The sequence below is a fragment of the Lutjanus erythropterus genome, chromosome 1, assembly GCF_056507025.1.
Source record: "Lutjanus erythropterus isolate fLutEry1 chromosome 1, fLutEry1.hap2, whole genome shotgun sequence".
Classification (NCBI taxonomy): Eukaryota; Metazoa; Chordata; class Actinopteri; order Lutjaniformes; family Lutjanidae; genus Lutjanus; species Lutjanus erythropterus.
This window is the reverse complement of record NC_139317.1, coordinates 20462715-20487644: the sequence shown is the minus strand read 5'-3', so window position 1 is coordinate 20487644 and position 24930 is coordinate 20462715. Positions and strand designations below refer to the sequence as shown.

Sequence of the window (24930 nt, the reverse complement as noted above, 5' to 3'; positions counted from 1 at the left end):
TACTATTACTGCTGTTGCTTGTTGTGACTGTCACTAATGAAAAAAAATAAAATGGTTGTTACATTCAGTAATATGTTAAAATTAACTTAATTAAAAGTTGTTGTTTTTTATTTCACTGGATCAAAATCTGTTAATGCGCTCCAGCCTTCTTCATTTCCAGAGAGATTGACAGGTTGTTAGCATATTCATATTTATCCCTGAAGACTGTCATGTGTCGTCAGCTCTAACACTTTCTAATACATGTGTACAAGCCTTTGAACTCACTGATGACTTGTCAATATGATACATCTCAAGTGCAAAACCTAATCCATCTTCTCTTTCAAAGCCCTCATGCTATAATGAATTTATAGCAGAGCTCATCTGGCTATAGGGCTGCAACTAATGACTGTTTTCATTCACAATTAATCTGCAGATTATTTTCTAGATTGACTGATTAATCATTTTCTCTATAGTATCTTGGAAAATTGTAAAACAAAAAATGCCTGTTGCAATTTTCAAGCACTCAAAGAGGCATTTTGAACTGTCACAAATATTTGGTTTATAATATGTAAAAGTGAGAAAGGCAGACAATACTCAAAAAGTTGACACCTGCAAATATTTGAAATTCTTGCTTTTTTTTTTTAAGTTGCCTTGGAAATTCCCTCCTTTTGCAGCCATGCATGTAAGAAGCAAAGCAGCTTCATTGTGGCTTAATAATAGAAGACAAGTGGATGCTCCATACCTAGTCTCCATCTGCAGGCTACCCGCTGACATTCAGCCCAATTATTCACACTTGCTTGAATACCACTACAGCCAACAGGAGAGGATGTCCTTTAAAAAGTAAAGACAGAGAGAGGAAAGTTATGTCACTTTGATCCTCCGGGCATCTTTATGTTTTCCCTCAGATATGCAGCAGTGCCTGATAGCAATATGTGCCGTGTGGATTGCTCTTCAGAGAAAACGTGGTTGTTGTGAATTGTTTGGTATTTAATAGATGTGATTACATCAACTTTTTATGCCCACAGGCCATAAAACTCCAGACATATTAAAGAGTTTAAGTCCTATTCAGAAGTCTCAGATGTGTCTGAATTATCAATTAAGGGTGGCATTACTGTTGAACAAAACTACCTAGGCTGCAGACTCTGTATTCAGTTACTCACCATGCAGTTTAAAGCTTAAAATGAAATGTAACAGGTGCATTCAGGTGACACAAGGTACTTTTAAATGCACTTAAATCTGTAGTAACAGACTTTTGGCCATTTTTGGGACAAAAACCAACCAGTAAACACAATCTGAACATAATGTCATTGTGTAAAATTCTAATGGCAAACGTGTTCGTAATCGTAAATGACCTGTTAACACATCACACCAGTCCATTTTTGATCATGTGACGATTTAACTCAGTTTTGGTCTCCACCACCTCCTAGGGGAATTATGTGGTTCTTTAGCAGCTAAATGCTCCATGACGGTCACAAGCTTGTTGCTAACTTTTTCTGTCTGCCATATTCTGGGAATGACACTGAAGAGCAGCGAGAATCAAAATGGAAACATTAGTCATGTACCATCAACATACTTTTATGCACATTTTGAAGTACTGCATTAGAAAAGGCTGATGGAGATGGCAAATTAAAAGTAAAACTGAATATAAATTGCAATGTATTTGGATAGCTATTGTTCATATAGCCTAGACATATTGATTTATGCAGCTTTAAGGACCCTGATTATTGTCAACTTTCTGCAGTAACATGATTTTAGTAAAGAATTTGGTAAAGGATTAAGATCAACCTAGTAAACACAGCTTTTTCTGTGAAAAAAGTGTTTCTTGACCATGAAAATGGTTTTACAACAGCATTTATGTTTGATTTCAGACAGGGAAAGTATGGCTGTGGCAGAACATTAAAGAAAAAGAAGAAATTCAACATGTTCACTCAATGTTTGCATCACTGAGAATCATGTATCATTCAGCTTTGACAGCCAAAAGTTTTTGCTGTCAATTTCTAGAATCATAATTTCCTGCATAATTTCTAGAATCATCCTTGTTTCTGTCTTGTCTGTTGCAGGGTCACCCCCCAAGATGGAGAGACATCCCCCTCAGGTGCTCCCGGGTGCTCAGATGGGCCTACAGGTGCTATAGGTGGTGCTGGTGCTATGGCGATGCCTGCCACCTCCACCCTCTCGTTGCCCATGAGCCAGGGTAAACCTTCTCTACGCCGCATCAAAGGCCGCATTCACCGCAGCAAGAGCCTGGACAGCATCGACCTGCTTGACTCCAATGTAAGCCAACTTAACATAATTATTATTTTGATTACGATAAGATAAGATATGATATGATAAAATATATGTTATTGTCGCCACAAAATTAAACTCAGATGCTGCACACATACATCTATCATTACTGTAATAGTGTGAAGAAAAAAACAAAACATAAACAAATTACACTAATTTAATAATAAACATATATATACTTTTCCCATCTAGTTGTGTACATCATGATGGAAACAGAGATATGTTGAAGGAACAAAACCTGATTAACCACTTGCTACCACCCAGTCGTTTAAAATAATAACAAACATTGGCTATTACCTTGGACAAAAATCCTAATCTGTAAATAGCGTTAGCGTTAATATTTTATAGTCCTGCATTAACAGGGTTTCCACAGGTCCATAAAAAGTCTTAAAAGGTATAAAATCCAATAGTCAGAATTTTAGGCCTTAAATATGCTACAGTTTTGACAAGTATTTAAAATTGATTGGATTATAAAGTTAAGTTACTTTTATAAAGTGTCATTACTTCAGTCTTGCTTTGAAATGCGTTTTTCTGAAGGACATTGTAACAACTACAAACCAAACTAATGCAATTTGTGCAGCCCACTAAGACTTTAATGGAGCGCAGTCAACTAGTGTGTGGAAATGTGATGTGCGGGCTAATGTTGCATCTTCTCTAATTAGAAAGTAGCTACAACTGCAAGTGATAAGTTAAAGTGATTATTCTTAATGTTACTTTGATCTTATATGGGTAAGTGCAAGTTCAGGGAGATTTGGCTCTGAGAATTTAGGGCTTGTTTGAAGCCTGTTGAAAACAACACTGCATCATTTACAAGAAAGCAATCATATTAAGAACGTTGGGTATAAAGGCATTAGAGTTGCATGGGAAGTCAGAAAAAATAGTAAGAATTATTCAGTATTTCTGGGACTCTATTTTCCTTCCTTTGTACTTTTTCACAGGTGTGGATGTGAAATAGGTCTTACATTACATTTAACTTAACTTGTTGAATCCTGCAGAAACCCTAATTAAACATAAGCTGAGATTACATTTATTAAATTACACTTTGTGTGATTTCAAGGAGAATAAATGTTTGAGAAGTCCAAGCATTTTTTTCTCCTAATGTTTTTTACACACAATTTTACACAAGCTGCAGCACTAATGCACGCGCGCGCGCACACACACACACACACACAGGATGACCTTTGGTTATGCAATATTTCTTTGATTTTCAGATGAGCACAGTTTAACACATTCCATATGTCTCTCTGTGACTGGTTTATTCTCATGAAAAGTATTAATCTGATAAATGATTGGGTAAGCTGCTTGGACCTAAAAACCCTTACTAACTCTGGGATTGTCCATTGAGCTGAGAACTGCGTTTGGCCCACTCTCTCCCCAACCGGTCAACTCATGTGTACTTGTGTGTGTGTGCTTGTGTGCGTACCTGTGTGTGTGTGTTTGTGTGTTTATGAGTGATGTGGCTTTTGGGAAAGCAACCAACGGTTTATGATGTAAAAGCATGCCAACCTGCTACTAATGCATGCTTGGTACGGCTGTTTTTTGTGGCATGAGACCACAGTGGACTCACAGATACAGATAAATCTCTCTCCTGCACAGCTGTACTACTGAACATCTCTCAGCCCCCCTACTACTTTCTTTATGTCTTGACCCTCTGTAGATGTCTCCTCTAATAAATGTTCACAGTGTGATGTTTCCTCATCTGCCCCCGTCCTTCCTCTCCATGTTGACAGTCCGCAGTGTGTATGTGTTTGTGTTTAAGTGTGTGTTCAGTATTTTAGCTGGTCTTAATTGGGAACAGCCTGGTGCTCCTGTCTGTGTAAGGAGTCATTATTCTTCCCCTCCACCAGCAGCCGGCCTGTCGTCAGAGCAGGAGTGAGACTCCTTATGATTACGTTTAAGAGAGGCAACATTTGCAGCTCACACAGTGAATCCATTATTGATGTGAAGGAGGGGGTGGAGATGGACAAAGGAAGTCACAGGGAGGGGATGACAGTCAGGAATGTGCTCAGAGATGACACTGCATCACCAGCGCACACGTATACACACACATACACGTCGGTTTGACCGAGTTTGTCACTTTGATTGACTGCTGGCATGAAGTTTTCTGTCAGTTTCTAATTTTGAGACAGAGGCGACAATATCTCATAGATTTTTTAAAACAACCTTGAGTGCTTGCCAGCATAATAGTTGGCAGTGATCCGTCTGGCCTAAATCAGAGTGGTTTTTTTGTTACCTTTGCAGACGTGAGTGAAGTAAGAGCAAGAGGTGTCTTGTACTGAAGCTGTAGAGGCAGATGGTGAATGAAAGTTAGATGTGACTTTCCTGTTATGTCATCTCCAAAAACAAAACTTGTAGCAGTCATGGTGTACTTCGAGTCAAGTGGTAGATTCGTTGTACAACTATAGAAACCTTGTTGCTGGGGTAAAAATAGGGGTGAATGATTTGAGGAAAACAAAAAGTGATGGGGTCCTGCATGAACGTTCAAAGTTTTTTAACATTAGACCATGTGAAAAAGTTGAATCATACATTTCTAGAGACTATATCATGGCTGATGTTTCATGAAATGCGCATCACATGTCAGTCAGTCTTTCTGAGTTTTATTTCAGCAGCATCTTTGCTATACTGCCTTTAAAAGTGGTAAATAAAATGAAGTAATTTGAAGTACACTCCTACATTTAGCTGTCGCTACTCATGAAGCTATAATAAATAATATAAAATGTTAGGTCAGAATGAACAGAGCCCCTGAAAAATGCACATAGCACACACAGGAAATGGAACTTGGACTCGGGTAAACCAAACACTGGCTCTAGAGAGAACCTTTAGTACTTTTCATGAGTTTCACATCCACCACAGGTTCTTCCACACACATGGTAGAGGAGGGTGAAGCGAGTTGATTGCAATGCCACTAAATCCTATAACAGTTGCCAATTAAAAATTCAACCTCCAACAATTTTGCAAGACACATTTTAGCATTTAAGTGAAAAATAAAATAGCGGTTGTTACAAAGAATGCACTCTTTTAAATTGCTATTTCAATATATTGTAAATACAGTTGTTATATGTGATTTTCAATCTTGAATAATCGTGGAAATGTATTCTGTTCCCTCTGCATGTCATCTTCTCCAAAACAAGCCTTCCTTTTTCTTATCTGTCAGTGAGAGAATCACACACTGATGTGAGTAGTGCAGAAAGTATTTCAGGCGTCACTGCAGATGAGCCACAGTTGGAGAAAGACTCAGACTCAGAGTAGTGATCCTTCACAGTTTTATCTTTAAAGACCATCCATCAGCAAGGATAGTCTTCAAACACAGCCTCAAGAGAACCTGCGAATTCCCCTCCCTTCTTACCATCGTTTCACCCTTTCTCTCGCTCTGGAACCTGTTATAGCAACAGTACTTGCGATGCTGTCCGTGAATCTCAACGTGTTCCTCGTGATCCTATAGAATATTCGGTTTCGAGTTTGTGTGACTCCCAAGCATTGATTCTCAATTACGCCTCCTCTCGTCCATCAAGAATATTGAAGATGCAGACTAAAAAAGGCCTCACTATCCATTTCATCTCACTGACCACTCACTCCACGCAACGGTATCGAGTGCTCGGAGCACGTTACACAAACACATTAGCTTCCATTCTGTTGCTCGGCTGTGGACCATCACAAGATGTCCATGAGTGTAAGTCTGAAGCATGAATAATAGATGGAAGAAATGATCTACTTCATAATGCAGTGTTTTCTTTCTTTCACTCGCAGCTATTTTTGTGTTAAAAAGAAACAACAGAGTGAAGTCTGTGGTGAAGAGAATCTGAGATGTTTGTGGTTAAACTGGGTGAACTCACCTGGGATTTCAGCTATTATTTATTCAATACTGACTGATGGCTCCTCTATTTGTCTTCTAATGCAAAGTAGCTGCCAATGTGTACTGGAGCATAGGATTGATTCCTTACGATAATGTCATTGGGTAGATGTGTGTGTATGTGTGTGTGTGTGTGTGTTGCTGTGAAGTATGAAGTGTGACCTGATATTCTGAGTCCTTGAACTGAAAGTACACACTGGTTTGGTGAGATCCAATGAGATGTGGCACAGCTCTGCGTCTGATGACTGAACTCTGGTTTGATTCCCAATAGATCGTGCTGTAATGGGCTCTTAAAGGGCCAGTTCACCCCAAAATCAAAATACATAGTGCTATTATCCATCTAGATTGTTTTGGTGTGGGTTGCTGAGTTTCATCTCTTGAATATAATGGAAGTAGATGGCACTCTGCTTGTGGTGCTCAAATTGCCAAAAATTACAATTGTAAAACTCAAGATAATCCACAGACCTCATTGTTTCATTGGGGAACTATTCTCTTTCTACATTTGTTGGCGCTTGAGTGCCATCTACTTCCATTATATTGGAAAGAAAGCAGATGTCTCTTTGGCCAGTATCTATAAAACTCACACCAACACAATATTGATGGATCAGTAGCACTACAGGTAAGAGGTGAAAAGTATATTACTGATTTTGGTGGAAACTGTCCCTTTAATTTTCCATTTACTCTGTCCAAATAAGACAACAAGAATACACAGAAAGGTTTCTAGTGAGGGTTAGGGTTGTATTTTCTGGTATTGAAGGGTATCATGTTCATTTAAAAGTTCATTTAAAACAGGTTCTCACCTAAGTGACATATTAGTTTATTTGTCATTATCTTCCAAAGACTTATGTGCACAGAACAATTTAGATGTGCTTTTTCTGAGCAGCCACCCTTATGTTTGTGATTTGGTTAAGCTCAGACAGCTAATACTCTTTTGTTAAAGGGTTAGGGTCGCAAAATGAAGAATACATTTTCCAAGTTCTCTGTCACTGTTTTAAATATTGTTTTATATCTTGTTGTATGCTACTGTAAATGCGTAAAGTATTTGTAACTCATAAGCTTTCTTTTGTATTCCCATAAAATGTGAAAGTATTTTTTGTGACACATTTTCAACTCATGGATGGATGCATAAATTATTCCAGTCAAATGTGATTTGAGGCTAACCACTTGAATGTTATCTTGTTGGTAGCTAGTAGAGCAACATCATAGTGGAGGTGTGTGTTTGAGTGGTTGAGGTCAGATTTGTCATCCTCCCACTCCTGATCTAACAGTGTGGGAAATGTTTTGTCTCGCTCCACAGTGCTGTATTGCTCTATATGCCAACTCCATTTTTGAGCTATCCAGTGAAATGGTATCACAATCTCCTTAAAAAAACTGACAAAAAAACTTCATGTGGTTCCGAGACTGCAACGTCTCAAACTCTAGAGGTCGCTTGTCAGGAAATGTAAACATAAGTGGGTCCTTTAAAGCATTTCAACAAGCAGCTGATGTTGTTTTCCTGGCGAGACCAGTTTCTGTTTTTACTCTTTAGAAATCACTGTGACCACAAACCTTAAATCTCTGAGTCTGACTTGATGCCATACTTTCCAGGTCCAGCTCAGTCAGGTCGTCTTTTTGCACTTATTTCTTGTAGTAATATTTTTGAGTTCTGGCATCAGTATACACAGGTGGATGCATACAATAACAGGTTATTTGAATAACTCATGTAATACCATGTATATAATGCTGAAACTACAACTAAAGACTTTTTCTCTGAACATGTGCCACTGCCCATCAATGGGCTAATAACAGTATAATATACAGATATGTGTGTATCTTCCAGTATATACGGACATTCTTGCACAAAGACTTATATATGCCTACAGATGTACATGTACCAAAGTGCTACTAGTAATCTACAAATGTCCTCACACACATATACTGCACATCCATGTCCTTACAGCATCTGTGGGAAAAAGTAACCCAGAAATAACCCTTTTTGCATGCACACATGTAGGCATACTTACATATGCATTGATGTGTATATGTACACCTGACAAAAAAAACCATGTGAACATAAGACAGCAGTGTCTGAATGTATAATACAACACAGGTTATTCCCAACATGTCTACTCAAGTAGAGACATGTGTACAAGTACTTCTGAAGACCTCGGAGGAAGAGAAACTGAGACAAGTGAAAAGAGATAAAAGAGGAGACAAATAAAGAAGCCTTATTTAGTTTTTCAACAGAGCTGAAAGGTAGGCTAATCAAAATTGCAGATTTGCTGTTTTTTATGTGATCACAGCCAAATTCGAATTACATCAAACTTAGAAACTTTCATGATTAAACAAAAGAGAAATCCAAACAAATCCAAGCATAGAGTTCAAAGTCAGGCATTTTAGAGCAAATAGTTCAATTTAACTGAGTGGCTGGTGTCCATTTAAATTGTTTCTCGTCATGAAACCTTTCTTGTGAAATAACAAAAATATGGAAATGTGGAAGTGCTGCACCTTTGTCCACACCCAGCCTCCAGACTTTTTGAGTGTAGTGGTTTTAAAGGGTAGTGACATTTTCGGTGGATACTCAACATACCTCATCATGTACTCTGTGGTGCAGCGGACCTCTCAGTTCTCTGCTGGGCTGATGGGTACAGACCAAAGATATGGCAAACACTCAAACAGCGAGTGACAGGGAGAGTGGAAAAGAGAGATTACAAAACGGAGTGATGAATGTGAGGGAGGAGTGGAGGTTATGACATGGATGGGTCATATGAGAGATGAGAGAATGGTTTGACAGTAGGTTCCAGGATGCTCCGATTAGAAGAATATATTTTCCCTGGATAGACAGGAGGCTCCGCAGACACCTTATAACTCATTCTCTTCATCCCTTTTTCTCAAGGCACAACAGGACAAAATCTCATTCCACATACAAGTCGTTTATCTTACCTGAGCTGAAACAGGCCACTGAATATTGTCTGCAACCTCTCTGGTTAGTGGTTAGGTGCGTGTATGTGCGCCTGTTCTGTGCCTGTACCTTTGCGTGCGTGTGTGTTAGAGCAGCACATGTGGTGTTACAGCAGCAACAGTTACTAAATCAACAAATTATTAAATCCACAGTAGTGCTAAGCTTCTAGGATCATCATCGGTGTGGAAAATTAACACCAGACATCAGTCAAAAGCTGCTGAATTTGTAAGTTGATTTTGTCCCCCGCCTAACCACTTTTGAGGATAAGGCTTTCATATGAAGTAAGTCTTGAAATTCAACAGTTAGTTTCGTTATTTGATGCCATTTAAGTCATGTTACCTCATTAGATAGTGAGTATGAAGATGCTTATGTCTGTCGTCGTGTGTGTGGCAGAACTTTGGTTTCTTGGCTGCAGGATGTTATTAATGGTCTGCACACATGGACGCACAAATACACACACAGTGAGGCTGTAGCTATGACTCTTCTGTAGATATATGATGCAATAAAGAGAAAACCATGTATGAAATCAGCGTCATACTGAGACCACTGCTCTGTCTTAACCTGCCTCTAGGGGACCCACAATGCATTTATTATTATTACAATTATGCACAAATCGAAAGAACAGGCATGTTGCATGTGATATACATGTGTGTTTTTAGTATTGATTTAAGTAAGTTCCACTGTTGAACAGAATGAAAAACAAAGAAACCCCATTGGCATAAGAAGAAAGACGTGTGATTGTAGGAATGTGTGATGTGATAGGGATCACAACAATCTCTTACGGTATAATTAAGCAATTTGTATTTTCTCAGCATCATAAATGATGGGAATATGCTAAATTTGAAAGAGATCATGTCAGTTCAACTTGGGGAGACATGTATTCCCAATGAACGTGAAATTGTGGATATTCAAATTAAATATAAAAATAATAATGATAATAAAAAAAAGGGATGTTCTGCCACTACCACCTTTACTAATAACAAATATTTCTATATAATCCTGATTACTGTGTTTAATTTATTTTCATGGCTTTGTTATTGTCAGTTACAGTTTTTACTACTGTTGGTGAAAAATACTGTAACTAAGTATAACTCAAGTACTGTCCTTAAAGGGTAACTTTAAGTACTTTTCATGTGGATATATGTAGTAAAGCTGTTTTAATACGCTTCATCACTACAACATTAAGGCATCAGTAAAAATGATCTAATAATATAATATAGAATTGTTTGGAACTTACACTCTGCTGCAAATGAGTACTTTTACTTTTGAAATAGAATTTACTGTTAATTAAGGTTGTCAAAAGTATTGATACTGCAGTACTTTTTCAGTACCACATAGTTTAAAACAATACAATGCTAACATTTGATAGTACTTAAAGAACACTGAAATAGAAAAGTGGTCATTCAGATACAATACTATTATTGTTACTATTTCATCACTAACTAATTACTTAAAAAAATGTTACTATATAAACTCAATAAAAGCTAATTATCTAAATATTTCTGTCACCACTGACTGCTACTACTAGGATAATAATGATAAAGATAATCATAACAGTAATAAATACAAAAAGACAAATTTAGTTGTGTAAAAGTATAACGAGGTAAAGTAAAAGCCATGGTTTACATTCCTTGGTGTACTTTTCACTTGTCACTTTATGTTACTTTTGCAGGCTACGGGTTCACGCCTGATATTCAGGACAGCCGATGAAGGCTCTCTAATTGCACTCGCCATTAACTAGCAACAAATCCATAGGCTTTATCTTTCACGTTCCCTATGGCTTTGATTCTGACCGTAGTGATTCATTAGCTGTTTAAAGACACGGAGCCCCCTGCATAATGACATGCTCCCTGCCCCTCATGTTGGCTCATCTCGCGGCACTATGCATCTGTAATGTCAGGCAGGAAGGGCAGGCAGGATCAATGTTGGTTCTATAGATAGATGAGGCAATGATCTATGACATGGACAGCAGCAGCCTGTAAGTGAGAAGGCCCTATTTTACACAGGGTCATATGGAACAGTTCACATGAAATGAAATTAAATTAATCAATCACTCACGATTTATAGTGTGTGTGTGTGCATGCTGTGTGTGAGAGCGTGGCTGAGGGGATGCCTGGCCGCATACATTGCAGGAAGTGTGTCTTCATATTAGTATGTCCGGCGGTCTGCTGTCCTCTGCATGATATTGATTGGTCGCATTAGGGAGTCTGCAGGTCAGCGTTTCTCAAGCAGGGACAGAAGAAGAGCAGGATGGAGGAGGGCAGAGAGGAGGCATGGAGGAATTACTAGAGGGCACGAGCAGAAAGGATGAGCAGAAAGACAGGGGACAGCAAGAGGAGATGGAAGAATGGAAAATTAAAGGGATAGTTTGGATATTTTTAAAGTTGGCTTGTATGAGGTGCTTGTTCATAGTCAGTGTACAACCAGCTGTAGCACATTAAATCAATACTACAGGGTGGGGATGAGGCGGGGCTCAGCTTGTGGCGATGTGAGCAAAACAACACCAATACTGCTATTTTTCTTTCCATCATTCTGCTCTTTTAAGGGGATAGTGTTCTGATATTTTGATAGAGATAGATTTTTGATGTGGAGTTGTAGGAGGTACGATTCTCCAAACCCTTGATAGGACTTTCCATTTGAAGTTGTAATTTTTTTTTTGTAAAAAAAGAAAAAAAAAAGAAATAGCTTTTATGCCCTGACAGCTGTCATTTACATTTTCTAATTCTTCTTTAAAAAGATAATCTATATGGTATCAAGTGTGATATAAAGGACATTAAGCTATGCTCTGTCATCTTTCTTCAGACACATGCCGGATGCAGCAAGTGGGTGGGAGTGAAGAGAAAAAAACACACTGGGAGAATCGCCAATTCTGCCTTTTGATTCAATTCTAGAAATGGAAAGCTCATGTAGATTGATTTTCAGTTTAGAGTCAGCAGCGATCCTTACTTTAGCCACCTAAAATCGTTATCATTTTATGTGTACACTATATTCAGAATTTTTTCAATGCTTTACTTTGCTGTCTGACAGCCTTTTTCAAGAGGAAGACCACTGTTATATTAGCCAACTGTCACTCCCTCCAAACCAACCAGACTCCACTGGTCAATAATTTTACCTTGCAGGACACAAAAGTTACTGGTCTACCACCAAACCACACTTCAAAAAATCCAAACTATCCCTTTCAAAGAGAGCAGAATGCTGGGAAAAAAAGTGGAAGTATTGGTGTTGTTTTGCTCAAACAGCCACAAGCTCAGCCCCACCCCATTCCTGCCCTGTAGCAGTATTGATTTAATGCGCTACAGCTGGTTAAAGATGACCTATTGTTCTCGCCTTCATGCTCTTTGTTCACGTGTTTGTTTACAGTATATTAATACTCATTTTTACCCACCAGCACGTAGATGACTGTCAATATTTAATAAATAACATTAAGTGCTGTACTTTCCCTGCCCATGTTGACTTAATGGAGTGGTATAATTAATTTTATTGATCAAATTTGTCCAGCTGACCTGACAGCACTCTCATACTGTAGTCCTGCATTGCTTTCCTAGTAGACACCATTGTTATGCTCCTGCTCATCAGCTCACCATTCAAGCTACTTGTGCCGGATAAGCTTTAATTTAGTCATTGTAACACGTCCATGTTCTCTTATTAGATATTTAGCGGTGGTTTTCAGCCTCAGTGACTGACAGTGTATCCTCAGTGACCTTCAGTAGCTCTGGTGTTTTGATGTAATTTTAGCTTCCTTTCACATCCCTGTTTTCGGTCCCTGCTACATTTCTAGCACAGGTCTCCGTGCTGAAATGTTTTGCTCTGAATAATTTATCACACTTAAAAGCAATTACAACACCTTGTAGTCTCGAGTTAGGCTAAATGGCTCTGTAATCCCCCACACTCTGTCACAGCGCTGGCTTTTTGTGGGTTTTATTTAGATTTTTCTGTTTTTGTTTTTTTGTTTTTTTTGTTTGGCTGTGGTTTGTGCACCATGACGGAAACCCTGTTGTGTCAGTCAGGAACATCAACACTGGTTGGCTTGTGTATGAGATGTGTTGAATTATAAAGGAACAGATTGGGTTAATTTATGACTACAGCATTCATCTTGCACCACGTGAGCAGCAGCAGCAGCAGCAGCCTCGTCTAACAAGATGGGATGGATTTCCAGCAGCTCAGAATTTAGGCTCTCTCCTCTGTTTCCATAGCAACACAATTACTTTGCCCTGGGTGTGGGAGGTTAGGGTGATCATGCACACAGGTTAAAATAATGTGATTGGGCAGTGTTTATGTTCAGAGGGCGCAGAGAGAAATTGACCGTGTGAAATCGTTTTTATTTTTTATTTTGGTGAACCTGTTGTGCTTAGTTTCTGTTTTTCCATTAACGCTTATATTTAATATTTACCATCAGTTTGCCACTATATTATGGCCATATGTTATGCCATATTAAGCTACATCTTGCTCTTTTAATGTAACACACTCAAGATTTTCCTGGAGATTTTTTTATAATTTTGAAAGATGATCATGGTGTGTCCTTCTCTTCCACTCCATCCCTCCCTATTGTAGACCCATTTTTGTCTTTTTTAGTGGGGGAATAGCAGGTCATGTATACAGCATCTGAAAACTGGAAAACTAAAGATTAATTTGAGATTCAGTTCAGCCTATTCAAATTTTGAATGTTTAGAGTGTATGAGGGCTTAGAACATTATGATGGAAGTATATGATGACCATTCCTGTGCTCAAATATGTCTCATAAGTTGTTGTGGTCTATACTATTTATTACACATATTTAGTGCAAATGCAACCATTTTGAGGACTTGATAATTCATACAAATGATCAAAAATCCCTCCAAAATCCAATCCACATTAAGACATCAAGACCTTGACCATTTTTCAGCAATTGGATGGTGATGTGCTCTTCTGGGGATTACTCTGGCACCCTCTTATTGTCAATATACATAAGAGAGCCATACATTCTCTGAATACCCCAGGTCTCTAGTTTTGGGTTGTGAAGTGTCATGAGGCTGTGATAATCCTGGAGGTCACTATAGGCCATTTTATACAGTGCGGTGAAGTTTCAAAAAGTGGTCTCACTACAATGAAATGGCTGCTATTAGGGGTGTGTATCTCACTGACTGAGACGATTTGATACACATCCAAATACATGTTCAATGATACAATACGTTTTTATGAAACGTTTTTTTAGACGACGATTTGATACAATATGATTCAGCCCTGACACTATACAATATGAGATGCAATGTGTGAATCTTTACATTTTAATTCTATCAATGCTATATGTGTAGGTTACCATTAGTTGCAAAAAGAAATCCTGATAGTTTTACTAAATCCAGTAACAGGAGAGACAGAGAGAAGGAGATATTACAGTGATATTAACATCTTATTAGGAATCTGATGTATAAATGAGATACTGTAGCCTAAATGAGAATCTGTGAACAAACTGTAAAACTGTTTAAAATGCATTTTTTGCAGTAAGAAGATATTCTACTCTGTGTCATATGAAGAGTGCTGGGATTTTGATTGGTGTAGGGGAACAATGATGCTACATGTTACCTGCTCTCTCAGTGACATGATGTGTCTGTGGGTTGAGAGACTTGTGGTTCTGTAATCTGCTGTCCAGCATGTTTTGCAAAAATGATTTGCAGCAGTGTTTCTAATGTTTTATACAAAAAAACAAACTTATTCTACACTTGCACATTATGAAAGTTTGGTGGTGCGACACAGTGCAACATCAGGTTTTTCGCTGTATATCTTCAGCGCTGTCTGTTTTGGGGAAATGAAGAGGAGAGGGAGGGGGGAGCACTTGTTTTGCATTTAACACAATTTGAGCTAAGAGAAACACTTTGTCTGTAAACAGGTATTTAAGTCTACATTCATGAGACATGGAAAATAAATCCAAACAATCAACAGACATTTTATGAAAAAGCCTGTGTCAAAAATGTCAAGCTCTCCCAAATCACACAGATGATATTTTCTATTCTCTTCTGGAATTGAATGGAACTGCCAAGGCGAAATACCACATCTCAGCTGGTCCCAGACAGACCTCTGTGCTCTAGTCAGGTTAAGGGTGACATATTGCTCAGGGCAGTAAATACATTTAATCATACTATACATTACCAATTTTTGTTTATTCAGAATTTCTTCTGACCATTTCTGTTTATGATTTTCAAATATAATAGTTTTAATTTGACTGACATTACAAGATAATTTATCCCTGAAGGTATATCGAAGACCTACTTCATCAAATATTTTTGCAAGCTCTCTTGTCCAAGAATATTTATTTGAAAAGTCCCAGCAAAAAACTGTTATCGGGCATGTTGATTAATCTATTCGTTAGTCGCAACATGTCACCCTTATGCCACACTTCACCTGGCTTTCATCCCATATCACCACATACAGCGAGTTTTGGGGCCATTTTGTGCATACCCAGAAAAGCTCTGTTCTGCATCACATTTCATTTGTGTACAATAACCCCAGACCCCCACGCCATAATCTATGATAGGACAGACACAAGAATTATACAACTGAGTATAGGTTTTATAGCAAAGATCCCTGCATAGAGGTGTGAAGATAAGGGACCTAGCTATCATGACATGGTTGATACCAACAGATGCCTCAAGCTGTCTAGTGTCATATGATGCCAGTATCTTCAGTCGAGCTTTAAATCTGAGCTCGCTACAGCCTCTGAAACAGAGTAATGTCAGCTTAAGACTTGGGTGTCATAGTGGAGGAGGCAATGTTAAAGGTCAGTCAGTTCAGCATTTATATCACCAGAGAGAAGGCATCAAACATTAAGTACATTTTATTTATTTGTTCATTTCTTTATTTATTTTTTGCACCATCTTTATAGTCAAACTGCACTCTGCAATTGCAATCTTCCGGTCCTCCTATTTATCCTCTATTTATATCCACTATCAGCTTCTGTTGTTGATGAATTGGCCTTTTACTTAATTGTTATTGCCTATTTGTCAAGTGCTTTTAGTATCTCAAATATTTTTTTCATCATTCCTCCTTGTCTAGTAGCATTGCAATGACCATATTTCTAGCAAAAGTTTTTGTTTGCGTCTCACACATGAACTGGCTGCATGTCCCATACCTTGTTAATGATTCTTAAAACTAAAAGTTAAACTTTAAATTCTCAAACAAACAATTTGGATTGGTATAAAAGCTTTTGCATGGACAAGGAAGGGATAACAGATGGCAAATAGAAAATACAACAAAAATTGTAATGTAAAGGAAAAAATAATGAGTGAAAAAAAAAATGATTACACATAAATGTGCACCTGTATAAATGATCTGACTCACATATGAATGACATATTACTATGAATAATTTTCTATGTTGTAGTACTTTACTAGAGTTTGGCAATATGTTAAAAATTTCCAATCGGCCCAGTAACAAGTGAGCTTCAGCTGGGAGACGTGTGCAAGCAGCGAGTTCATTGCATGAATTACATTACATAAACACTATGTATGTTCACTATGTCCAATAAACTAAATAAACATGTAAAATGTCAAGATAGGAACTATTCTTACATATATTTTACTTACTAAATGAAAAAATAAAACCATAAATCTTCTAAATCCAAGTTTAATTGCCTTGTTAACTCATAGTAAAACCTCCTTCATTCAAACTTGACAGAAACAAAATAAAATTCACCAACACAGCCTTGATTAGTCTTACTGCTGTTATAACAATCACCAACTCTGGTTTGGTGAAAAAACATTCCACTATTCACAGCATTAGATGTGAAAATGATCTGTCTCTATTCAGCTGTCACTGATTCTTTGGAGGCAGACCATTAAGTGAGCAGAAATCACCCCAAAAAACAACCTACAGTGGGCAGGTGACATACTCGTCTGATAGGCCAAGCCTTTACTTAAGTATTCAGCTGAATGTATGTTGGCAGTTATCTTCAGATCCTGCCAATTATAAATCTTGAATTATGATCAATATTTAAACAGAACACACCTCCTGCTCATGTAAAGTCTTTGTCATAGCGTTGGTAGCACCGCAGACTGTAGTGTCACCTCTGTCCCTCCACTTCACTTTATCACCTGTGCACATTGCCCTCTTTCAGCAACGTCAGTCTCCTCAGTGCTGCAGGTATCTCTCTGTCTCTCTCCCTTTCACCTTTCCCTCCATGCAGACACCTCCAGGGGCTCTCATTTCACGTTTGACTTTTATTTTCCCTCTCAACTAAATTGACCACCAGAAATGTGAAACTTTGTAAAGTGAGACGCCTCCAGGGGAAGTCATGATGCCAACCTGCAACCTGCCTTTTGTGGCGTCTGTCTGCAGAGGGGAGTAAAGCAAGTGAAAAACTGGAAGAAAAAAAAAAAGGAAATAGGTTAATCAGAGCCGACGGGTGCATGGAGATATATGTGTGTGTGTCTTTCTGTCTGTCACTGCATGTGTGTGTCTGTGTCTGTCTGTGTGCGCGCCTCAGGAGGAAGGCTTGCTCGGGGACAGGGGGGCTCTCAGGATGGATTCGTCAGAAGCCAGGGGCTGTGCTGTGCACCATTAGGATCAAGGTTGCTATTTCAGGATGCTACCTGCTGAGAGATGTACTCTGCTCACAGTTTTGATGGCCCCTCCGCCCAAGTCCATTAACCGAGACAGAGATGGCCTGTGCTGCTGCTGCTGAGTAACTAGGATGGGACCTATTTTCAAGAAACTGACCACTTCTTTTAGTTTAGATATTTATGCTTTTATGACATCAAAAGCTGTATACTTTCTTGTATATGAATGATTGCAGGTTTCTCCATATCTAACCTTTATCAGTGATCTCCGCCAGGTCTGATCACAACACTGACGTGGATTTCGACTGAGATGTTTGCATATGAACTTTTGTCTGTATCCAAAGTACCAAAAATTAATCTGGATGGAGGGCTGCAGGCCAAAAGGAAATGTTGATCTTATGTAAAATAACATCAAATTAAAATGTATCATATTTTATAGAAGATTTATATTCTTAATATAAAGTTTCAAAATAATTAAACACTACTCTGTTATCTGTTCAACAGTAATTGTATTAATTTGCAGAGGTGACTGTCAAGAAAAACATCCATATGTTTTGTATCTAGCCCCAGGCCGGTTTAATACTGGATTTTGGTATCCTAGTCAAATGCCACAGTGGGCCAAAACAAGAGAACGTGGGTCAAATGTGGCCTGTGGGCCCCAAACTGTGCGGCTCTGGTCTATATTGTAGGTGTGGCAATAAAAACAGTATAGAGAATGATGCTGCATTCTCCCCTGCAATTGCTAATAGTGAGATTACAGATTAAATAAACTATCCATCATTTTGCCAGATATCCTGGTCAAAGACCCCTTAAAGGGGCAGTTCAGATTTTTTGAAGTGGGTTTGTATGAGGTACTTATCCATAGTCAGTATATTACCTGCAGTAGATGGCAGTCAGTACGTCCCTAGTTAAAATATTTTCACTGCTTTATCTTTCCAGTTTACCTTTTCTAATTGGAGGCCACCTTTATATAAGATATACGTTGCTCATTAAAACTCAGACCTGTTTGACATGGGAGTTGTTGGTCTACCACTACCTTGACTGGTTAGTTTGTTTCTGTTATTGAGTGACTTATGTGAATCCTAACCCTCTATCTTGATCGCAAGCGACTCAGATAAGTTTATCACTTACGTCTCATGCAACACAAACATTGTCATTTTAATCCATGCAACGTTGTGTTCCAGCTCCGTGCCTCCTGTTTCAGCTGTATCTGACAGTCAAGCTGAAATATTTATTCAGATTTCAAGTCATTTTTTTCCACAATACAAGTGTAAATACAAGGCTGGTGCCCAGTAAAAAGGCACTGAAAATATATTATATTGACATTTTGTAACCACAGTGGAGCAAACGTGTGCTCTAGGGCCAGAGAGCAGCTCACTCTGCTCAGGTTTAATCCCACAAATTGCCCCTTCATTTTGCCCAGCAGCTAGATAGCAAGACATGGGGTTTTCCAGAACTTCTTCTGCAGTGTATGTCGTGGACAAACTGTAAATTTACTGCCAACTTCACTGCTAACCTTCAATCCCTCTGCTCTGATAACCAACACCTGCCTGTCCTGAGCACAGCCACCGACACGCTTTTTCCTTTTTTCTCTTTTGCTAATCCATACCAACTGTGTGCATACACGCACGGCATTGCTTATGCCACAATTATATGCATTGTTGAAAATTGATCAGAAATATTCACATATATCAAAACTTTCAAGGTGTAACCATTTGAAAAACAGAAGTTACTGTAGGTAATAACTGACTATGGATAAGTGTGTGTGTGTGTGTGTGTGTGTGTGTGTGTGTGTGTGTGTGTGTGTGTGTGTGTGTGTGTGTGTGTGTGTTTGTATGAGTCAGCATTCTTTTGCGGATTGACTTCCACAGCACAGGGACTTAAAGTGACCTCTGGGGTTAAAGGTCACATCTAGCTGTACACAAGCAGCTGCAGATTTATGTGCATTGTGTTTAAGCAGGCATGAAACAGTGTGTGTGCATCACATTGATTTTCTTTTAATTAAATAAATAAGCATGAAGTGAACACAGTTACTTAAGTTTAATATACGGTAACACTTTAGGTCCCCCCATTAGCAAGTATGTAAGTATGTAAGTTTCTGACATATTATAATGTAATTATAGGCAGATATGAGGACATTTTTAAGTCTTTATTAATGCACAGTGTTGTCACTCTCATATGAATCATAATCAGGTATAATTTATTGATCCCTGGGGGAAATTCTGCCATTCAAGAATAGAAATGAAAATAGACATATAAATAAAGTATACAAAATATGTACGTAATATGCAAAAATAAATAGAAAAACAATGAAAATATATATACAACAATATATACAACAGTGTCCGGGGGGTATAGAATTAAGTGTAAGAAAATTAAATAAGAATGAAGGTTGATTGAAATGTACAGTATAGCTAGATAAATGCAGTATTAATGCAGATATATTTTCTGCTCAGTGTTATAGTCACATTAACTTTATATGTCGAAACTCAAGGCTCTGAATAACTCCAGTCTACCAGCTCTGCTCCTTATTTGTATACCTGGTATGTAAAGGATGTAACTCAAGAGCAAAAAGAGCATTTACAGAGAGCATTGCACTAACATGCAGTACACCTGTGTGGCCAATAGTAGTGCTTGTGCTACAGTAAAAGGATTTGAAGAGCACCGAAGCTCCTCTCCAGTCAACCTGTCTGAAAAACAGGTCAATGAGAGCTTTTGTCCTGAAGAGGGCAGAGTCTCACCACTAACCATCTTAAAGCAGCTGACGAGCGGACCACTGACCTTCTCAGCACTGGTCTCCATTTTAACTGTCTGAATGGGAGAGGATGCTTTTCCTCTTCACCATAAGTGGATGTATTTTATATGCTACACGTGTGTCAGTGCACTGTGATACATACGTCCAGCATATGTTTGAAACCCTCTCCAAGCTGTAGTCTGTGGACAGATGTGGACAGAGAGATAAGACACTGGTTAGTAATAAATGAGTGGGGCGTCACAGAGGCAAATTGAAAACAGAACAAGATGGGTCTTTTAGCCTGCATATGAGTAATTAAGGGTGGTGGTGGCTCAGAAGGTCATCCACAAATTCCTAGGCACGACGCTACACCCCAAATTGCTTCCGATGGTCAGGCTGATACCTTGTATTTTGGATAGAAGCAGCCATTTACCATTTGATCTGTGCTGTGCATTGCTTCTGTCTCTGAAATCCAGTAAACAGCCACAGGGATTCCATTTGTGGGCTATTTCACCTACAGTGAAACTTTTGACAGATCTTCTGCAGACGCCTGTATTATTGTGGCTCCCTCTGTGACTTCATGGGCAATGCCAGAAAATTTAATTAAGTGAAATTGACATTCCAGAAAGACCCACTGGGGATCTGATGGCCAAGCAGAGTGGCAGATCTGTGTAGCATCAGAGAGGGAAAAACAGGGAGGGATGGGCACAGAGACATCTGCACTTCAGTGTTATTGAAAGATATTTGCCAACCTAACAATGTCAACATCATATCTTATCTACTGGCTGAGTCATGAAGTCAGTTTTTAGCAGTCAATAAACAGCTGTCGATGGTTTAATACTGAATCATGTTGTCGGAGCCAAACATCAGCATGACCCCTTGAAATGTACGTGTGAGGGATGTTTGTGCAGGGTGCAGCTGAAGAAGACCGTGTGGAAACGAGTACAAAATGTTCTGGTGTTTTGTTCTTGTTCTTGTTGATGAAACAGAAAAGGGAGATAGGAACTCCCCTGTACGTCTGCTCGTATTTATGAGGTGGTGTCGAGTCTTAGCTGGAGATATTTCATTAAGAGTAAGAGAGGGGGCAGAGACGAGAGGAGAGCAGCGGGGGATGACTGACCAGTCAGGTGATAGGGATTTTTTCATCCATGGGTCAGTGCCTTTTCTTGGAGCCTGCCAGAAAGCTGTAGGACTCAGACAAAAACTGTGCTCTATACTCTACTTATACTACTGTTCTGTTTTATTCTGTTCTGTTTTATTGCCCATTTGTCATAATGTAGCTAGGGCTGTCATGATAACAGATTTTCACTACACATCACAATTATCATGGCCAAAAAAATTCACAATAACAATGTTATCATGTTATCTATAGAAATTTTGAAAAAATACAAAAGCTCAGACTTTGTTTATTGTGCATTTTGTCTCTTTTTCCAATGAATGAATTTTACTCAAAAGTGTTGGGACGTGGAGAGAGTCTGTTACTAGGGATGCAGCAATATATTGAATATTACAATATCACAATAATTATTACAAATAAAAAAAAATGTCTCAGTACAGTAAAGCACTGTGACAATATCTATTGTGATATTACATGGTTAATTATTCTATTTTATTTTATTTTTGATTTCAGGGCTCAGTGTTAATGTTTTTTCTCTTGCCCAGTCGGGCAAGTGGATCCGAGATCTACATGTCCAACGTCAAGTTTCACTTTCCCCTGAACAACTTGTTTTGCTTATTGTTTATTGTATAGTTGTCATTTTTAAATATCCTAGTTATTGTCATTTGTGGTCTAACTATATCCTTTCTCTGCCTGTCTGTTGTCTTTCTTAAATAACCTGAATGTAGTCTGGCTGGTGCTGTCAGTATTAAACTGGCAGTTCAGTGGGGCTGCAAAGAAAAAGCTTTCACCAATGATGACCACTGTAGGGGAGTACTGTTCCTCAGACAATATATGTTCCTGGCTTGGTTTCAGGGGAGGCGCCCTGAGAGCCTCAGTGACGTTGCCAACAGATTAACTGCACTCATATCCCTGCATCCCTGGTTATTCCTCCTGCTTGTTTTCTTTTAATAAAGCTGGCCAGCCTCCTTAGTCCTGGAGTAGGCTGGCAGACAGACAGACAGGCAGACAAGCAGACAAGCAGGTGGGCAGCAATAACAGGTAGAGACGGACGGTGTGTAGTGGCAGACAAACTGGGCAGAGAGGGAGACGTTTTGAGTGGGTGCTGAAAAAGGTCGAAGGAGAGGTCACAGCAGTACGAGCCCTCGATATGTGGTGCAGTCACAGCGAACGTGACAACTCAGTGACGTTGTCGCTTCTGATTGTCTCTTCTCTGCGTGAGGAGCTGCATTCTTGTCAGTGAGACTGGCAGCCAGACACACATTCATGCATGTGGGCATGCATACAAACACACACACACACACACACTTCACAGTCATTGGCTGTGTCACGAGCAAAACTGGAGAGGAGAAAGATCACCTGCCTTTGACTCCCTCGATACTAGAGCTGCAACAATTAGTTGATTAATTGATTAGTTGTCAACTAATATTAACATTAGTTTCATATTCTGATAATCACTCAGTTGTTTTGTGTCAGTTTTTAAGAAAAAAATTCTCTTCTTAAGTCTGGTTTATTTAGTCCTGTATGACAGTAAACAGAATATCTTTGGGTTGTGAACAAACAACTGATCAATTAATTGAGAATACAAATTGACAATCAGAATAATTTATTAGTTTCAGTTCCACTCGATACCAAATCACAATCAAACAAAATAATATGAGCACTCAAAGAAATTTTGATTTAATAATTGCAGAGCCAGACCGATATATCAGGTATATTATCAGCCTGATATTAGTTGCAAAAACGCGCTACATATACAGAAACGCGCTGCAAATACAGAAGTGCTCACTAATACAGATTTTCAACAAATCTGTGGGCAAATTTTGAGAGAAATAAACCTTTTGCATGCATAGAGCACGTCTGAGATTTTTCGCTTCAACTCATGAAAAATGGGAGCAAAAGCAAAAGTCCAAAAATCCGGTATCGGTCAGGCTCTAAATAATAGTCAAAGGTTAGTGATTAATAGCCCGTCTGGGTGCAGCAGTGTAACCTTAAGTGTCATTGCTCATTTGATTCTCAAGGGAGGCAGTTGGATGTATCGGTGACAGCCCTCCTGCCCCACCAGGCTCCACCTCTCTGTAACAGCGACTCAGTCATCATCGCTGCTGATAGTTTATCCCTAATGGTGACCCATAAATAAAGCAGCAACCAATGGAAAGAATTGATTTCCAGAAGCACGAGGGAGTGCTGGAGATTTATACTCCGAGTTGGACTCCGCTGCAGCGCTGTATATCACTCTTTCTGATATGTTTTGCCCTTCATCTTTTTTTTCCAGCCCATCACTCTTCCTCTGACTGTAACGCCCAGAACAGAGCGTTCCCTCTTTTTTTGGATATTGTAATGTTCGCCAAATCTCTTCTTCTTCTTCCCTTTGATCTCCTCATGGTTTATCTTCTCATTTTACTCACCCATGTGCTCTGCTCACCTGGCCTGTAGCAGCTTTGTTTTTCTCTCTGTTCTGTCTCTCTCTCTATCTCTCACACATAAACCTTTTAGTTGTTCAGGGGAAATTGACCAGACTCTAATCGACCAACCTCTGACTCTCTGGAATTTGCTCATTTTGCTGATTTTCTGTTTCAACGGCTTAGGCTACAGATCAGAGTAGTCTTAGAGTCAGAGTAGAGCTTCACACTTAAGGTTATGCAGCTAGAATCATGGTAAAAGCACAGTTCATCATTAGAAAGATCATAAAGACATTCATAAACACTTTTTCAATAAATGGTTTGGTTAATTGATTTTATTCATTGATACAAAAGACAAACAATTCATGGGATAACATGTTAAGTTTAAAACACACTTCAAAACGGTCCCTGATGTAGGAAAAACAGACAGTCTTACATAATGCACACAGAATATACCGAACAATAGGCAACAAAAAACACAGACATCAAGTAAGAACAACAGAAACAAACTACAATTTCCTGTCCTCCTAGTATCTTATTTTCTTTACAGTTCATATTAGGGCTGAATACTTTGACTGATATGCAACTGTGAAATGATTTGTGATATTACAGGGAATAATAATTTTTACATAATTATTTGAATTCTTATTGCAAAACATATGAAAGTGATTAGGGCTGAAACTAACGATTATTTTTGTTGTCCAAGATAAAGTCCTCAAGTGTCTTTTTTTGTCCACAAACCAAAGATATTCAGTTTCTTTAAAAATTACACAAACCGATCAATCAGTTATCAAAATAGTTATTAATCAATTAATTGCTGCAGCTCTAAAACTGATTATGGTGTGAGATTTACAGGCATCTGTATGTTTTGCCAAGTCTGTAGAATATGATGTTTAGGCCATGATGTAAAATGGCATTTTTACGCACAACCTGCTCTAACAAATATTGCGCCTCCTGTGGCTTGAAAATTGCAGAAGGCCATATTGCAATTCTGATAAAATTTTTATTAATTTTTCAGCTCCAATTCATATGTCCTAAGAGCATTCATAAAACCAATAAAAGCACTAAAATACAGGCAATAAAGGGACTAAAA

At 38.6% G+C, this 24930-nt stretch overlaps 1 protein-coding gene across 9 annotated transcripts in view; it reads left to right on the top strand.

The window, feature by feature from the left end:
• tjp1a (tight junction protein 1a) overlaps nucleotides 1-24930 on the top strand; it is a 128276-nt gene that overhangs the window by 17700 nt on the left and 85646 nt on the right. For all 9 annotated transcript variants that reach the window (XM_084716301.1, XM_084716328.1, XM_084716275.1 and 6 more), the window contains exon 2: nucleotides 2040-2253. In XM_084716301.1, coding sequence (XP_084572427.1) covers nucleotides 2040-2253 — 214 coding nt within the window. The remainder of the gene's footprint in view (nucleotides 1-2039; nucleotides 2254-24930) is intronic.